We start from the raw sequence: 18559 nt of genomic DNA, 5'->3' as shown, positions 1-18559 counted from the left end.
GTTGCATGCTGTAAGGAGCTAGGTTAGGGTTTGTTCTTGTTTTTGTTGGTCGGCTGGATTTTCTTGATTTCTTTTGTTTCGATTGCATGGAGGGAAGAAGTGACGGTATTAAACCTTTGGATGATGGAACTATTCATGGGACTGATGATCAAATACCACCGGTTCGTGGTATTGGGTTGCGGGTAACAAATACAGAGGGCAATAATCAAATGCCTAGACGTGGAATCTATTCAACCAACAACACGTCGGTCATTGATGGGTTGTTCGAAATCTCTAAACCTGTGGAGCTGGATGCTGAATGGTCATATGGAGGTGGATATACGGCAGCGAAGAAGGATTCCCATGCAAACCCTAGCAGTACGGATGTTGGCAACTTGGAGACTAACACGAGTCAAGCGGATAATTCGGAAACAGCCATTAATAAGCCTATTTCGTTTGCGAAGGTTATTCAAACACAGATGGAACCAGTTAAAGTTAACTTCAGGAAGTTGGAAACGGAGGAGAAGATGGATGGGGTGTATGTTGTCATTCCTGTTGAATCGGTCAAATAGGTAAATGATCGATTTGCAAATACGTTATATGGTTATTTCCTGGGTAAACGGCTGGCGTTTCCAGTTGTTGAATACTTTGCTAAAAACCAGTGGGCAAAATATGGGTTATCAAGATTAATGATGAACGCGAAGGGTTTTTTTTTCTTTTTTATGTTTAACTCAAAGAGGGGGATGGAAAAATTGTTGGAGGATGGTCCATGGATGAATAGGAATGTCCCGATTATTTTGAATGAATGGTCACCGTCGGTCAACCTAGTTAAAGAAGATATAATGGCTATTCCTGTGTGGGTAAAGATGCATGATGTGCCATTGGCGGCTTTTACGGAGGATGGCTTGAGTTTATTAGCTTCTAAAATAGGAGATCCGAAAATGTTAGATTCGTACACGGCATCGATGTGTGCCGAATCTTGGGGTAGAAGTAGTTTTGCTAGAGCTCTGATTGAGGTGCATGCTGGATCCGAACTAAAAAGAACTGTGAAGGTGGCGGTCCTAGGTTTGGATGGCAGTGGTTTTTCGATGGCTGAGGTAAAGGTAGAATACGACTGGGAGCCGCTTAGGTGTGCTACGTGTTGTGTATTTGGTCACGATGGTAACTTATGTACGAAGAATCCGAAGACGGTGGTGGAGGAAGGGTCCAAGAGTGATGCTGACGGTTTTAGGGAGCTTAAAGGCAAGAACAAAAAAGGTGGCCAGCAAGGGTTTCAGGTTAATAACAAGAAGCCGAAGATGGTTTATAGGCCGATCACTAAAGCTAAAAACCAGTCGGATAAAGCTTCTTCTTCCACTGATCAGGTTAAGGTGTCTAACTCTTTTGATGTGTTGCAAGATGAGGAGGTGGTGAATAGAATGGCTGCTACTAATGCTAAACCAGTGCAACAAATGAAGTCTATTAATAAAGGAAGCAAGGGTTATAAGGACCAGATTATAATAGACGATATAGGAGTGGATGACCTGTTAGATGAGATTCCTAAGTTCATGGATAGAAAGATTGATGGTAACAAATCTGAGGGTGCAAGCACACCCGGTAACGAGGTTTCTAATGGGTAGTATCGACGCCTGGAATATTAGGGGGTTGAACCGCTCCCTTAAGCAAAAGGAGGTTCGTCAGGTAATTTCTGATAATCATGTGCAAGTATGTGCTATTATGGAAACTCATGTGGATGCGTCGAATGTGTCGGATGTTTGCAAAAAAGTGTGTAGTAACTGGAAATGGGCCTCTAATGCTTCTCTTTGTCCTAGAGGAACTCGGATAATTGTGGGATGGGATGAAAACATAGTGGATGTGATGATTCTTGCTCAAACTAATCAGGTGGGGGATTTCAATGCTACGTTGGAGTTGGGCGATATGCTAACGGGCACTTCTACTAGAAGTATTGGCACAAGGGAATTTAAGGAGTGTGTGAATGCTATTGATGTGTTTGATGTCAATAGCTCGGGATTTCATTACACTTGGATGGACAAACAAAAGAATGGGAATGCAATTTTTAAAAAGATTGATAGAGTCCTAGGGAATGTGCATTTTATTGATCTGTTTCCTGATGCGGCGGCTCGTTTTTTCCGTATCGGGTTTCGGACCATACGCCATGCATCCTTGTACTTCCTAATGTGCAACAGAATAAACCGAAACCTTTTAAGTTTGTCAACTTAATTGCGGAGAAGGGTGGATTCCTTGAGGAGGTTAAGTGGGTTAGGGAAACTGATTTTTCGGGATATGCTATGTTTAAGGTGGTGAAGAAACTTAGGCTCTTGAAGGGTCCTCTTCGTAAACTCCTGTTTAATCTAGGGAATTTGCATGACAAGGTTAAAAATACGAGGAAGCTTATGGAGGAGTGCCAGCTCGAGTTGGATAGGAGTCCGGGTAATGATGACTTAATGACTAAACTAGATAGTGTGCTTCGAATGTATAAAGAGACAGTTCGGGATGAAGCGTTGTTTCTTCAACATAAGTCGAAGGTGGACTGATTGTCCTTGGGGGATTGGAACACTAAATATTTCCATAATGTTGTGAAAGCAAAGAATCATCGAAGTCGTATTTTTGCCATTCGGGATTCGACCGGTCAGATGTTTGAAGGTAATGATGTGCAACAGATTTTGGTGGATCATTACTCGAAGTTCTTCGGTTCTGAAGTGGAGACTCCGATGCAGCCTACTCCCGATTTATTTCTTCAGAAGTTCTCGGCTGGTAAGGCTCAACACATGGTTCGTCATTTTCGAATGAAGAGATCAAATCGGCTATGTTCTCTATTTCGGGGAATAAAGCTCCAGGGCCCGATGGGTATACATCTATTTTCTTTAAAAGATCATGGGATATTGTGGGGTTGGAGGTGTGGCAAGCGATTCGGGATTTCTTTCTCAATGGGAAGTTACTTCAGCAATTGAACCATACTGTTATTTCTTTAATCCCCAAGGTATCTACGCCTGCTTTAATAACAGATTATAGACGAATTTCGTGTTGCAATACGCTTTATAAGTGCATAAGTAAGATCATCTCTAACCGTATTAAAGAAGGGTTAGGGGATATTATGAGCATTAATCAGTCTGTTTTTGTTCCGGGTAGAAGAATATCAGATAATATCCTGTTAACTCAGGAACTTATGCATAACTACCATCGGAATATTGGACCGCCTAGATGCGCGTTTAAGGTGGATATTCAGAAAGCTTACGATACGGTTGAATGGAAATTCCTAGAGACCGTGTTAGTGGGCTTTGGTTTCCACCCGAAAAATGGTTATGTGGATCATGGCTTGTGTCATTTCTACAACGTTTTCGATTGCGATGAATAGGAACCTCTATGGGTATTTTAAAGGTAAATGTGGGTTACGTCAGGGTGACCCAATGTCTCCATATCTCTTTACCTTAGTGATGGAGGTTTTGACATTGATTTTACAAAAGCAGGTGTCGATCTCAATGGAGTTTAGATTTCATAATAAATGTAAAAACCAAAGAATTATTAGTTTATGCTTTGCAGATGACCTGTTTCTGTTTGCAAGGGGGGACCCGAAATCGGCTAGAGTTATTATGGATTCCCTTAATAGTTTTAAAAACATGTCAGGGCTTGTGCCTAGTATGATGAAGATCACTGTATTTTTTGGCTATGTGGTGGATTCAGCTAAAGTTCGTATTCTAGATATATTGCCGTTTGAGGAAGGGGTGTTGCCTGTTAAGTATCTAGGGGTTCCGCTAATATCTACTCGGCTTAACTACAAAGATTGTAACAGTCTGGTGGAGAAGATGGAAGCTAGAATTACTGACTGGAAAACGAAGTGTTTATCTTTTGCGGGCAGGTTGCAGTTGATCAGCTCAGTTTTGTCTTCTTTGCATGTTTATTGGGCTTCGGTTTTTATTCTTCCAAAACGTATTATTCATGAGTTGAGGGAACGAATGCGGATGTTTTTATGGACTCAAGGGAACAGAATCAGAGGCAAAGCAAAGGTAAATTGGAAAGTTGTTTGTTTACCGAGATGTGAAGGTGGGTTGGGTATTCGTAGGGTAGGAGATATGAATAATGCCCTTATGGTCACGCATATATGGAGTTTGCTTTCTAACCGAGAATCGTTATGGGTGAAGTGGATACATTCTTATCGTATTCGAGGTAGAAACTTTTGGGATGTGCCGATTAAAAACAATGTAACTTGGAGTTGGCGGAAGATGTTAAGTCTTAGGCCTAGTATCTGCGATCATATATGGGTCAAGTTGGGGAATGGTATGAACACAAGTGCTTGGTATGATAAATGGGATGAGATGTGCCCGATTAGTAGTTTTATTACTCCCAGAAGTATAGCGAATGCAGTTTAGTATGAATGCTCGGGTTGCTGATGTTTTCGTAAATGGAGAATGGATTTGGCCAGTGAATTGGATAAATCGTTTTCCGACTCTGCTTACTTTACCAAATCCGGAGTTATTACCGTCTAATCAAGATAAGCTGGTATGGCTTACATCTAGTGGACGAGAGCTGGATTTTAGTACCTCTACGGCTTGGGAGGACTTGCGCCGTTCTCAACAGGGGGTGCAACGGTCGAGTTTGGTTTGGTTCCCTCAGGCTATTCCTCGACATTCCTTTCTCGTGTGGCTTATTGTGCTTAAAAAGTTGAAAACTCAAGATGTGATGAGTAGATGGAATTCGGGTAATGCAAACCTGAACTTGTTATGTTGCTCTTTATGTACGAGGGGTACTGATTCGCACGAGCATCTGTTTTTTGAGTGTGACGTCGCCAAACAAGTTTGGTTTGGTTTGGAGTTCGAGGTAAAGCGGGTATGGATATGATTCAGAGTACATGGACCGATATTTTTGAGTATTTGGTTGAGGTAGCTAAGTCAAACATGGCTGAACATATCATTGCGAAACTCGTAGTTGGTGTAACAGCTTATTTTGTTTGGGAGGAGCGAAACAGAAGGCTCTTCACTGACAAGAGGAGGAACAAAGATCAACTGGTAGAGATTGTGTTATCCACGGTTCGAATGAAACTGCACACGATGAGGTTCAAGAGTTCATTTCACATGACTCGAGTGTTGCAGGATTGGAGTCTTCCGATAGGGCTTTTGGTGGCGGATGATGACTGCGGCTAAGTAGAGCTTCTTGTTTGTGCTGATTGTTTTATCGAGTTTGTTGGTGTATTTGTTTAGCGATTAGTATTTTTTTGTCGCTTGTCTACTCTTGTATGGCATGTCATACATGAGAACTGGAGGCACATAGCCTTCACTTGTTTTATTTAGTTGGTTGGTATAAAATTTAACCGGGGTAACCCTTTATCCAAAAAAAATATCTGTTAAATGAAAATAAGTTGGACAAAAATATCCTTGCACAAAAAGACAAAATAGTCAGGTTGCAACAGACAAAAAAGAAGGTTTTTGAATTTTGGACTAAAATGACAATAAAAGTGAAACCACAGGGACCCAGATTTAAAAAGATTGAAATTTGGACTAAAATGGCAAAAGTGACCAAACCTCAGGGACCAAATGGCAGTTTACTCTAATTTATATGTTGCATTTTGCATACATCAGCCATCATCGTAAAACCAACAACCACCGCCATCATCTTCACTGTAAACCGGCCCAACACCATCCCCATACAATCGCACCTTCAAAAAAAATAAAGAAAAATGTGGTTTGACCAAATTTCACCTAAGTGAACTAATTTTTTTGAATGGAGTTAGTGGGTTGAATGGAAATGACAAAAAATGACTAAAGTCAGGGACTAAAATGACAGAATACAAATGTTAGGACCGGTTTAACTCCGAAACGATTGCGTAATCGAACGTGTGACGTGCGGAATCCGTACACGAACGCGAGCTAACACACGTGATGTAATATAAACGTGATTCTATTAATCAATTCTGAAAACGTACAGCACCTGAATCACGAACAATAAACTTTCTCTCTCTAGCTTCTCTCTCTAGCTTCTATCTCTCCAAGATGTGAAAATGGCAAAAGTTCTAAACCTAAGGCATAAGCCTCCTATTTATAGGCCAAGGCACTTAATGAAGAATCTCATTAATTACAGTTATGCCACCTTGCCTTTTTGACTAAGTTACACTAAATATAACACTATAAATCTCTTTTTCTTCGGTTTTCTGCTACAGACTAGATTGACGGAGGCGATAGACAGATAATGCACTAACAGACTCCCCCTTGGATATTGCTGTAGTCAATCTATAGTCAACTCGTAGCGTCTTTTCTTTCTCTCTCTCTCTGAGTTTTCTTGAAGCTTTAACATCCTCAGCTACACAGACTCCCTCTTGCTCAAACAGAATCCCGATGGATCTGTCTTCAGTTTCTCCTTTCTGTAGACTCTTTTCTTCGTCAGACTCCCCCTTTCGTCAAGCTTCCGTGCTTTGGGATCGACACCTTGCTTTCCGGTTACAAGCTCTTCCAGGAATGATACCTGGCTCTTTGTACGCTTCCGTTTGCGTTGAGCTCGTCTTCAGACTTCCCCTTAGACTTAGCTTTCGGGATCGTAGTCTGGTATAACATCTGCAATTCTCAGACATTTATAAGTACAAACATTTTGAACATTCAATCAAATTCTCTAACCCACTCCCCCTATCAACAAACTTTATAGATTTGGCAGTGTTAAAGAATCCAACTCCCTCACAGTTAATCTTCCAAGTCCAAACTAATGACCTTGGAGATATCACAAACTGTTTTTGAAATTTTTGATTTTAAATTTCAAGTATCAAATTAATGAACTTGTTTTATTTTTAGAAACACAATCAACTTACTTAGATTTTGAAACTCAGTAACTCAGACATCGGTTTATCGAAAATAAAGCAGAAATCAAAATCTTTTTGTATTTTCTGAAAATATAAAGCAGTAAAGAAATATATACAAACATATTTACAGACAATATTTTTGTTTGAGTATGCGTCAGAGGATCATATCAGTTTTTGACAAGTCACAAGTACCGTTGAGCTTAGTTACACATTAAGAATTAAACAATTCACTTAGATTGTCGATATACTGATCCACTTAAATTTTCATACAAATTTCAACTGATTCAGGATACGAATTAGATGTTTTAAGACTTAAACTCATTCATGTGTCCCACCTCTTGAATATACTCCCGTATCCAGAATCCCAATATTCAGTCTTACAGGTGATTAATACTACAATGATATCTGTACATAAATTAGGTATGCGAGGACTGAGGGATCTCAGGTCGATACTTCCGTATGCGCAGAGAGATATCAGTTTCGACTTTTTAGTATGTCCCCTTTAGAGGATCTTTTAGTTACAACAGCAGCGACTATCAATTTTATTGTTTCATCTGCATGCTGAGGGTTTATGCTGTGTTTCAAGCATTCGGTGAAAGTATTATCCAAGGACTAGGTCAGAACTTCCATTCAGCAGAAGTCCCGGAATAATACCCCAGACATCATAGAGTATAAAAACCTAGTATATCAGAATACAAGACCTTTCAAACGAGATTTCAGGGGTTACCTATATATCCAATTAGTGTTCCCCACGAAATAAGTAAGTGTTTGAATTTAGGTTTATATCCCGAAAAAGTTTACTAAGTGTATAAAAACCTATCGACATATCATCAGTGAGACTGTTTAACGCCATTTAATCATTACATTTCTTTAGATACTGTAACTGTCTACTGATGTACTATCATTTCCTCTTTTTATGCAAAAACTCAAATTTTTGAATTTTATCATGTTTTTGGCTTTTTCAAATTTTCTAATGTTTTTGTATTTTCTGACAATTTTTCTCCCCCTAAAATGCAAAATCATTAAAAGAAATTTGATAACCGATGTAGATAGCTTTGTCTCGCCATCCATTTTCTGCTTCTCGTGTACCGAATTACAGAAAATATAACATACTATATAGCACAGTTAGCAGAAAAACTAACATAAAGTACCCCCATGATTTACAACACATTGATTTTTACAGTATGAAAACCGTTTTTCAATCTGATGAAAGTAATCATGTTTGTTCAGCCGTGAGGGTTTCGGCGTATTCAATCAACACATATTTTTGTAATTTTCTATTTATGACGAAAATTAAAAACAAACATATTTTTGTTTTTCAAGTTTTAACAAACTAAAAACATATTTTTGGTTTTTAATTTTTTTCAAATTTTTAGGATTTTTGAAATATTGTTTATTTATGTACAGAAAACACATAAACTCCCTGTTTCAACCAACACAGGGTCCAGCAGCCTCTGCTTCCTCTTCATGTGCCAGGCTGCTCCAACTTTCAATCTCACAATCTTCAGTTTCCTTGAGCACCTGCACATTCAACTAATTGAATTACTTGAACAATTTAGCCCAGGTCTGTTGAACCTTAGGCATTTCAACACAATAATTTTCATTCAATGCTGGAAATTCATTGTCATTTTTCACAAAAACTTTCTCAATTTTAACTTCAACGTTCTCATCTTTTACCGAATCAACATTGTCACACCCCCAAAATCCACCTGCGGAGTATCACCGCTTGGGAGCGTGACTGACCAGGATCAAGCCACCAATCATACAGAACATTGTATAAAGTAAAAGTAAACACATTATAATCCAAACCATTTCCATATGAAAGGTGTTTCCAAAACATAAGTAAGTTAACATTGTTTAGCGGAAGCGTATTATTGTAAAACCCATAGCAAATAAGTATCAAACATCAAAAGTGTTTAACAAGGTGATCACGATTCAAGCCCCACAACGACCAGCTCCTCCGTGTGCAAGCTCCAAGTACCTAACGATCTGCAAGGCATGTAACAGAATGATCAACAAACTAGTTGAGCGAGTTCACAGAAAGTAAATGCGTAAAAGTAAGTTCGTTTGTAACAAGTGGCTCTACTGGGCCGATTGTATGTTCTATTGGTGGTGGTGTTCCACGTTACTGGTGGTGGTGTTCCACGTTGTATAACCACTAGACTACTCGTAACTATAGGTATCCTTCACAACCGAGGATAGTGATCAGTATAAGTATCCTTCACAACCGAGGATAGTGATCAGTATAAGTATCCTTCACAACCGAGGATAGTGATCAGTATAAGTATCCTTCACAACCGAGGATAGTGATCAGTATAAGTATCCTTCACAACCGAGGATAGTAATGTGGTAGTCTAGTCATAGTGTCAATAATGTATCTAATCAACCTTATCCTTTCAATCCCATTCCCAACACCCCGGGAATCCCATGCCTTGGTAAGAGTGTGAACTCACCTTGGTTTTGCTCGGTATGCTAGGTTATGCACTCACTAGTAATTAATCAAGTCCTATGGTATGCACGTATGACAAATCAGTTCACGTTCGCAATGATACGCAATATCATGTATCAATCATGTATCATATAACAGTTAACCCATTCATACAATTCACATAATTTATATGAACATATACAGGATCATGCATCTCACAATAACTCAGGCAAGTATGGGGGGGGGGTCTCCCCTGTTCAAAACTCGGATAGCACATGCAATTCATACAATAAACTCAGACTGTCATGATACACACACACAAGCTTGGACCCTTGATACCTTCTATAAACTCGGGCCCAATGTAATAACAAACTCGGTCCATCATTGATCCTTAATAAACTCGGACCAATGATGATCCATTATACTCGGTCCAAAGACAAACTATTATGCTCGGACCACACATGTTCATTAAACTCGGACAAGCAATTGAAGATTATACTCGGACCAAGGGTAGATGATTAAACTCGGACCATTAGCACAATTTATACTCGGACCAAATATACAAATTATACTCGGACCAATCTACATATTATACTCGGACCAATAAGACATCACATATACTCGGACCAATTGAAGTACAATTAAGTTCGGACCACTATACATGAATTATGTTCGGACCAAAGCATACATTAAAGTCGGACCAACTAGTTTCTTATACTCGGACAAGGTTGATTCACTTAAACTCGGACCAAGTGGTCCAATTATACTCGGACCAAAAGTGGTTCAATAAACTCGGACCATAGTGGTCCTAATTAAACTCGGACCAACCAATGTATTATATTCGGACCATGTACCTTCATTAAACTCAGACTTTCATTTAACAATTAAACTCGGACATCTTCTTATTTAGTAAACTCAGACAAATAATCAACCTCAGACTATCAATCATGCGTGAATTTCAAGTTGCACAGAATCAAAAAGATCAGAACAGTTACGTTTATCATTCAATCAACCCTAATTCCAATTGTATTGACGGCAGACAAGTTGATTTGATCGATTGTTAAACCACAACAATTATCACAATGATACTTATCAAGCATGCATCTAATCATCATTGTAATCTCAACTATCCAGGATTTAAATCACAGAATATCACATGAGCAATTAGGGTTTTCCATGAACACAAAATCAAGAAATCAATCAACAATCAATCATGAACAATGATTAAACAATTACCTTGAATGATTCTAGAGGAAGAGAAATCAAGAGTGATGATTTTCTTGTGCCCAAATGATTTGGTGATGATTGCTAGAGAGCCAAGGAAATGAGAGTACGTGCTTTGGTTTTGGTGAAAGTGATTAGTGAATGATTAGGGAGGGGATTAGGGTTAAGTATAATCAAGTTCACTAATGGCTCTCTACACCCCTAAGTATTATAATTTACAAATGCACACCATCTCATATTTGACAAGTTTACTGTTTCATAGTTCCACCACCACGTTTACACATTTAACAAGTTTCACAAATAACCAACAACTATACACAATCAAACAATCAAAACATATATAACTTCATAGAAATCAATTGTGCAATTACATGAACGTGCAATAAATACGAAATAAAATCTTAGAAATTCGAGTTGTCACATTATCCCCAACTTAAAAGAAATTTCGTCCCGAAATTTGGTACGCACTCACTGAGGAAGCTAGGTAAGTTACATCGTTTACTGGTTTTCCTGGGGTGTCACATCATCCCCCCGTTGATTTGGAATTTCGTCCCGAAATTCAGTAGTAGTAGCTTCAGCCTCAGTAGCGGTTGCATTGGTTTCGAATAACTGGGGGTACTTTTCTTTCATTTGGTCTTCGCGTTCCCAGGTGTACTCTGGGCCACGTCGGGAGTTCCAACGAACTCGAACAAGAGGGATTCTCTTGTGTTTGAGGACCTTAACATCCCGGTCCGTGATTTCAACTGGTTCCTCGACGAACTGCAACCGTTCATCGATAGTGAGTTCCTTAAAAGGAACTATAAGGGTCTCATCTGACAGGCACTTCTTCAGATTCGACACGTGAAATACATTGTGAACTGCACCGAGTTCAGGAGGTAGGTTTAATCTGTAGGCTACTTTGCCAATTTTCTCAATGATCTCGAACGGTCCAACATACCGTGGATTGAGTTTACCCCGTTTGCCAAAACGAACCACACCCTTCCAGGGTGAGACTTTTAGTAAAACCCGGTCTCCGACCTGAAATTCCAATGGTCTCTTACGCTTATCCGCGTAGGCTTTCTGACGGTCGCGAGCTGCCGCCATGCGTTGTCGTATCTGTGCAATCTTTTCTGTGGCGTCCACTACAATCTCTGGACCCGTGATTTGACTATCCCCCACCTCTGCCCAACAGAGAGGTGACCGGCATTTACGTCCGTACAATGCCTCGAATGGAGCGGCTTGAATGCTGGTATGATAGCTGTTATTGTATGAAAACTCCACTAAAGGTAGGTGCTTTTCCCAGCCGTTGCCGAAATCGATGACACACGCTCGAAGCATGTCTTCTAGAGTTTGGATAGTTCGCTCAGACTGCCCATCCGTCTGAGGATGATATGCTGTGCTCATGTCTAATCGTGAGCCGAAGGATTTGTGCATCGCTTGCCAAAGCTCTGACGTGAATCGTGCATCGCGATCCGAAATAATAGAGGTGGGCACCCCGTGCCTCGAAACAACTTCTTTAAGATAAACGTCTGCGAGGGTGGAGAACTTATCCGTTTCCTTGATCGGTAGGAAGTGTGCAGACTTGGTGAGTCGATCAACTATGACCCATATTGTATCGTTCCCACGCTGAGATCTAGGCAGACCGGTAACAAAATCCATGGAAATTTCTTCCCATTTCCATTGTGGTATCTTAGGCTGCTGAAGTAGACCAGCTGGTTTCTGATACTCAACCTTGACTCTCGCACAGGTTAAGCATTTCCCGACGTATGTAGCGATGTGAGCCTTCATACTAGGCCACCAATAAGTAGTGCTAATGTCGTGGTACATTTTATCCGACCCTGGATGTACCGAATAGCGAGACTTGTGGGCTTCATCCATTACAAGCTCGCGTAAACCGCCATTAAGTGGGACCCAAATACGCCCCGTTACATAGTAGGCGCCGTCTTCCTTTTGTTCCATGCGTTGCCTTGAGCCGCGTAAGGCTTCAGCTTTGACGTTTTCGGGTTTCAGTGCTTCTAACTGAGCAGCTCGTATCTGTGCAGGAAGACTGGACTGAATAGTAAGCTGCAGCGCTCGCACGCGCTTAGGTAGAGTGTCTTTCCGACTGAGGGCATCAGCCACAACATTGGCCTTGCCTGGATGATACTTGATGGCGCATTCGTAGTCGTTTAGAAGTTCAACCCATCTCCGTTGACGCATGTTCAAATCCTTTTGCTTAAGAATATGCTCGAGACTCCTGTGATCGGTGTAAATCGTGCACCTGGTACCGTACAGGTAGTGTCGCCATATCTTAAGCGCGAAAACAACAGCTCCCAGCTCTAAATCGTGCGTCGTGTAGTTCCGTTCATGAACTTTGAGTTGACGAGAGGCGTAGGCAATAACTTTATCCCGCTGCATCAATACACAACCAAGCCCCTGTATCGATGCGTCACAATAAACCACGAAGTCATCCGTGCCCTCGGGCAGTGAGAGAATAGGTGCGCTGCATAATCTATCCTTCAAGTACTGAAAAGCAGTCTCCTGCGTAGTACCCCATCTGTAAACGACACCTTTCTGTGTTAACATAGTAAGCGGCTGCGCGATCTTGGAGAAGTCTTTGATAAACCGCCTGTAGTATCCCGCCAAACCCAAGAATTGGCGTATTTCTGTTGGTGTACGCGGTGCTGGCCAATTTCTGATCGAATCTACCTTGGATGGATCGACATGAATCCCATCCTTGTTCACCACATGGCCTAGGAAGTGGACTTCACGAAGCCAGAAGTCGCATTTAGAAAACTTTGCGTACAATTGCTCCTTTCGAAGAAGTTCCAAGATAAGACGTAGATGCTGCTCGTGTTCCTCCTGACTCTTGGAGTAGATCAGAATGTCGTCGATGAAGACAATGACGAACTTGTCAAGATAAGGTTTACACACCCTGTTCATAAGATCCATGAAGACTGCAGGCGCGTTCGTAAGCCCGAATGGCATGACAAGAAACTCGTAATGGCCGTAGCGAGTTCTGAATGCTGTTTTGGAGACGTCCTCATCCCGGACTCTCAGCTGATGATACCCTGACCTTAAATCAATCTTGGAGTAGTAGCTCGACCCTTGCAACTGGTCGAATAAATCGTCAATACGAGGAAGAGGATAGCGGTTCTTCACTGTGACCTTGTTCAGTTCACGATAGTCGATGCACATTCTGAAAGTGCCATCCTTCTTTTTCACGAATAGTACTGGAGCTCCCCAAGGCGAAGAGCTTGGACGAATGAAACCCTTATCCAAGAGCTCTTGCAGTTGCTTTGACAGTTCTTCCAATTCCGTTGGAGCTAAACGATACGGTGCGCGGGCTATAGGTGCTGCTCCTGGAGCTAATTCAACTTGAAATTCGACTTGACGATGAGGCGGTAGGCCAGGTAAATCTTCTGGAAACACCTGAGGAAATTCGCGTACAACAGGAATATCCTCAATTCTTTTCTCCTTCGAAGCTGCATCAGTAACCAGTGCCAAGATAGCAGTATGACCCTTTCGCAAACATTTCTGAGCCTTCAGGAAAGAGATGATGCCAACCACAGCACCACTCTTGTCGCCCTGAACTTCGAGAGGTTCCTTCCCCGAACGAGGAATACGAATGATCTTCTCCTTACATAAAATCTCTGCCTGCTGCTTGGATAACCAATCCATGCCGATAACGATGTCGAAACTACCCAGAACTATAGGAATAAGGTCGATGGAGAAGGTCTGACCAGCTAGGACAATGTTACAACCCTTAACTATCTGTGAGGCTTCTACACTTTTACCATTTGCTAGTTCTACGACATGCTTGGTGTTTAGGGGTGTTGGTGCACGTTTTAACAATTTGTTCATTTTCAAGGACATATAACTTGTATCAGCACCCGAATCAAACAAGACAGTAACATAAATATCGTCGAGAAGAAACTTACCCATAACCACATTGGGATCATTCACTGCATCTCCTCGACCCAACACAAAAGCACGACCACGAGCTTCATTGCCGTTGTTGTTGTTGTTTCCCCCGTTGTTGTTGTTACCATTACCCTGATTGTTGTTATGGTTGTTGTTGTTCTGGTTTCTGTTCAGCTGAGGGCAATGCCTTTTGAAGTGACCCTCTGCACCGCAATGAAAACACCCTTTGTTACCCTGCTGCTGATTCTGCTGTGTTTGAGGTTGCTGCTGATTCTGGTTTGCAGGTTGAGGGCTTCTACAATCTTTGGCCTCATGACCCGTCTTAAGGCATCTTTGACAACGAACCTGGTTACACTGGCCACGGTGATGCTTGTTGCAGGTGTTACACTTTGGAAGATTTCCTCGATACCTTCCCTGTCTGTGGCTGCCTGAGGAGTGCTGACTTGGACTCTGGTAACTGTCTGTCTTTCGCTGTTGAGCTTGTGACTGCACTGAAGCTGATCCCTTGCTAGAATCCCCATCCCATTTTCTCTTACTTTCACTGGGAGTAGCAAGTGTAGTAGATACAGTAGCGGTAGCAGTAGCACTGATACGCTTAGGCAGTTTATTCTGATCCACTGCCTGATCGGTGATGCGGTGAGCGAGACGCTGGATTTCCTGGATGTTGTTGAGGTTAGCCGAGGTAACGTGGCTCTGTATTTCTGGTGCCAACCCTTTGAGATACAACTCAATACGCTTGTATGGAGGGTCCACCATAGTTGGACATAACACAGCCAACTCATTTGATCTCTTGGTGTAAGCTTCGATTTCTGAACCAACCATTTTCAAGTTATACAACTCGTCCTCCAACTTGTGAATGTCTTCTCTAGTGCAGTATTCCCTCTTGATCAGTTCTTTGAATTCATTCCAGGGTGTGGCGTTAGCAGCTGCCAACCCTAAGATCTGCACTTGTGCGTTCCACCAAGTGAGCGCAATCCCTTCAAGTGTGCCAGTGGCGAACTTCACCCTGCGAGCCTCAGGGCATTCACACATCTCGAAAACCGACTCGAGCTTTTCAAACCAGTGTAGGAGTCCAACTGCTCCCTCCGTGCCACTGAACGTACTAGGACGACAGTCCATGAAAGTCTTGAAGGTACACACAGGTTGTTGCTGAGCGGGTTGACCTATTGTGTACGAATAGGACAAGGTTAAATACGAGAATTAATGTAGGATCTAAAGACCCTAGCATGAGTCTATACTGCAGGATATACTACCTGCTTGAGCGGCTGCAACCGCCGTAGCAATGAGAGCCTCTAGCTGGGCTTGAGTCAGGTTAATTCGTGCGGCCATTGATCTTCACATCAAAGGCAACATAAGTGAGAAAAGTTCGCGAATAGTGCGATGACAGAAGAGTGTAAGCACGTAAGTGTTCTCAAGCAATAACAAGTTGTGAGCAAAGTAATGTAAGCATACTACGAGCAAAGTTCTATGCAGTTCTAGCATGTAGGCAATAAACATAAACCTTATTACCTAGGATGTCGAGTCTTGCACGTGGAGCGAAGCGTCGTTGTGGATCGTTGAGAGCACTGTTCTGGTTATAGTCTGGTTTTAATAAAAACGTTTTCCCATATTAAAACCAAGTTCTCTATAACCAATGGCTCTGATACCAATCTGTCACACCCCCAAAATCCACCTGCGGAGTATCACCGCTTGGGAGCGTGACTGACCAGGATCAAGCCACCAATCATACAGAACATTGTATAAAGTAAAAGTAAACACATTATAATCCAAACCATTTCCATATGAAAGGTGTTTCCAAAACATAAGTAAGTTAACATTGTTTAGCGGAAGCGTATTATTGTAAAACCCATAGCAAATAAGTATCAAACATCAAAAGTGTTTAACAAGGTGATCACGATTCAAGCCCCACAACGACCAGCTCCTCCGTGTGCAAGCTCCAAGTACCTAACGATCTGCAAGGCATGTAACAGAATGATCAACAAACTAGTTGAGCGAGTTCACAGAAAGTAAATGCGTAAAAGTAAGTTCGTTTGTAACAAGTGGCTCTACTGGGCCGATTGTATGTTCTATTGGTGGTGGTGTTCCACGTTACTGGTGGTGGTGTTCCACGTTGTATAACCACTAGACTACTCGTAACTATAGGTATCCTTCACAACCGAGGATAGTGATCAGTATAAGTATCCTTCACAACCGAGGATAGTGATCAGTATAAGTATCCTTCACAACCGAGGATAGTGATCAGTATAAGTATCCTTCACAACCGAGGATAGTGATCAGTATAAGTATCCTTCACAACCGAGGATAGTAATGTGGTAGTCTAGTCATAGTGTCAATAATGTATCTAATCAACCTTATCCTTTCAATCCCATTCCCAACACCCCGGGAATCCCATGCCTTGGTAAGAGTGTGAACTCACCTTGGTTTTGCTCGGTATGCTAGGTTATGCACTCACTAGTAATTAATCAAGTCCTATGGTATGCACGTATGACAAATCAGTTCACGTTCGCAATGATACGCAATATCATGTATCAATCATGTATCATATAACAGTTAACCCATTCATACAATTCACATAATTTATATGAACATATACAGGATCATGCATCTCACAATAACTCAGGCAAGTATGGGGGGGGGGGTCTCCCCTGTTCAAAACTCGGATAGCACATGCAATTCATACAATAAACTCAGACTGTCATGATACACACACACAAGCTTGGACCCTTGATACCTTCTATAAACTCGGGCCCAATGTAATAACAAACTCGGTCCATCATTGATCCTTAATAAACTCGGACCAATGATGATCCATTATACTCGGTCCAAAGACAAACTATTATGCTCGGACCACACATGTTCATTAAACTCGGACAAGCAATTGAAGATTATACTCGGACCAAGGGTAGATGATTAAACTCGGACCATTAGCACAATTTATACTCGGACCAAATATACAAATTATACTCGGACCAATCTACATATTATACTCGGACCAATAAGACATCACATATACTCGGACCAATTGAAGTACAATTAAGTTCGGACCACTATACATGAATTATGTTCGGACCAAAGCATACATTAAAGTCGGACCAACTAGTTTCTTATACTCGGACAAGGTTGATTCACTTAAACTCGGACCAAGTGGTCCAATTATACTCGGACCAAAAGTGGTTCAATAAACTCGGACCATAGTGGTCCTAATTAAACTCGGACCAACCAATGTATTATATTCGGACCATGTACCTTCATTAAACTCAGACTTTCATTTAACAATTAAACTCGGACATCTTCTTATTTAGTAAACTCAGACAAATAATCAACCTCAGACTATCAATCATGCGTGAATTTCAAGTTGCACAGAATCAAAAAGATCAGAACAGTTACGTTTATCATTCAATCAACCCTAATTCCAATTGTATTGACGGCAGACAAGTTGATTTGATCGATTGTTAAACCACAACAATTATCACAATGATACTTATCAAGCATGCATCTAATCATCATTGTAATCTCAACTATCCAGGATTTAAATCACAGAATATCACATGAGCAATTAGGGTTTTCCATGAACACAAAATCAAGAAATCAATCAACAATCAATCATGAACAATGATTAAACAATTACCTTGAATGATTCTAGAGGAAGAGAAATCAAGAGTGATGATTTTCTTGTGCCCAAATGATTTGGTGATGATTGCTAGAGAGCCAAGGAAATGAGAGTACGTGCTTTGGTTTTGGTGAAAGTGATTAGTGAATGATTAGGGAGGGGATTAGGGTTAAGTATAATCAAGTTCACTAATGGCTCTCTACACCCCTAAGTATTATAATTTACAAATGCACACCATCTCATATTTGACAAGTTTACTGTTTCATAGTTCCACCACCACGTTTACACATTTAACAAGTTTCACAAATAACCAACAACTATACACAATCAAACAATCAAAACATATATAACTTCATAGAAATCAATTGTGCAATTACATGAACGTGCAATAAATACGAAATAAAATCTTAGAAATTCGAGTTGTCACAAACATGTTTCTTAACACTCCATGTTTGACCTTTCGGTGTACCACGTTTGTAAAAATGTGAATCTTTTTGAACACTTTGGTTTTGAACAACAACTTGTGGTTTCCAAAACTGTTGGGGTTTTGTTATATCAACTGAAGTTTTCCAACTTTGTGTTGTTGATAAGTGGTAAAATACATATGTTTATCCCGTGTAAATTGTATAGTTTTTGTATAGTTTTTATTTATTAT

The 18559-nt window shown here is 40.9% G+C and overlaps 2 protein-coding genes across 2 annotated transcripts; both read left to right on the top strand.

The window, feature by feature from the left end:
• Window positions 1–722: 722 nt before the first annotated feature.
• Window positions 723–1598, top strand: LOC110870598. Its single transcript, XM_022119782.1, has one exon. The coding sequence runs from the start codon at window positions 723–725 to the stop codon at window positions 1596–1598; it is 876 nt and encodes a 291-aa protein (XP_021975474.1).
• Window positions 1599–4347: 2749 nt separating this feature from the next.
• On the top strand, window positions 4348–5117 carry LOC110870597. Its single transcript, XM_022119781.1, has 2 exons — window positions 4348–4675; window positions 4789–5117. The coding sequence occupies exons 1-2, from the start codon at window positions 4348–4350 to the stop codon at window positions 5115–5117; spliced, it is 657 nt and encodes a 218-aa protein (XP_021975473.1).
• Window positions 5118–18559: the final 13442 nt, after the last annotated feature.

The sequence above is a fragment of the Helianthus annuus genome, chromosome 8 (assembly GCF_002127325.2).
Source record: "Helianthus annuus cultivar XRQ/B chromosome 8, HanXRQr2.0-SUNRISE, whole genome shotgun sequence".
Taxonomy (NCBI): domain Eukaryota; kingdom Viridiplantae; phylum Streptophyta; class Magnoliopsida; order Asterales; family Asteraceae; genus Helianthus; species Helianthus annuus.
The sequence above is the reverse complement of the archived record's forward strand: the minus strand, read 5'-3'. Positions and strand labels throughout refer to the sequence as shown.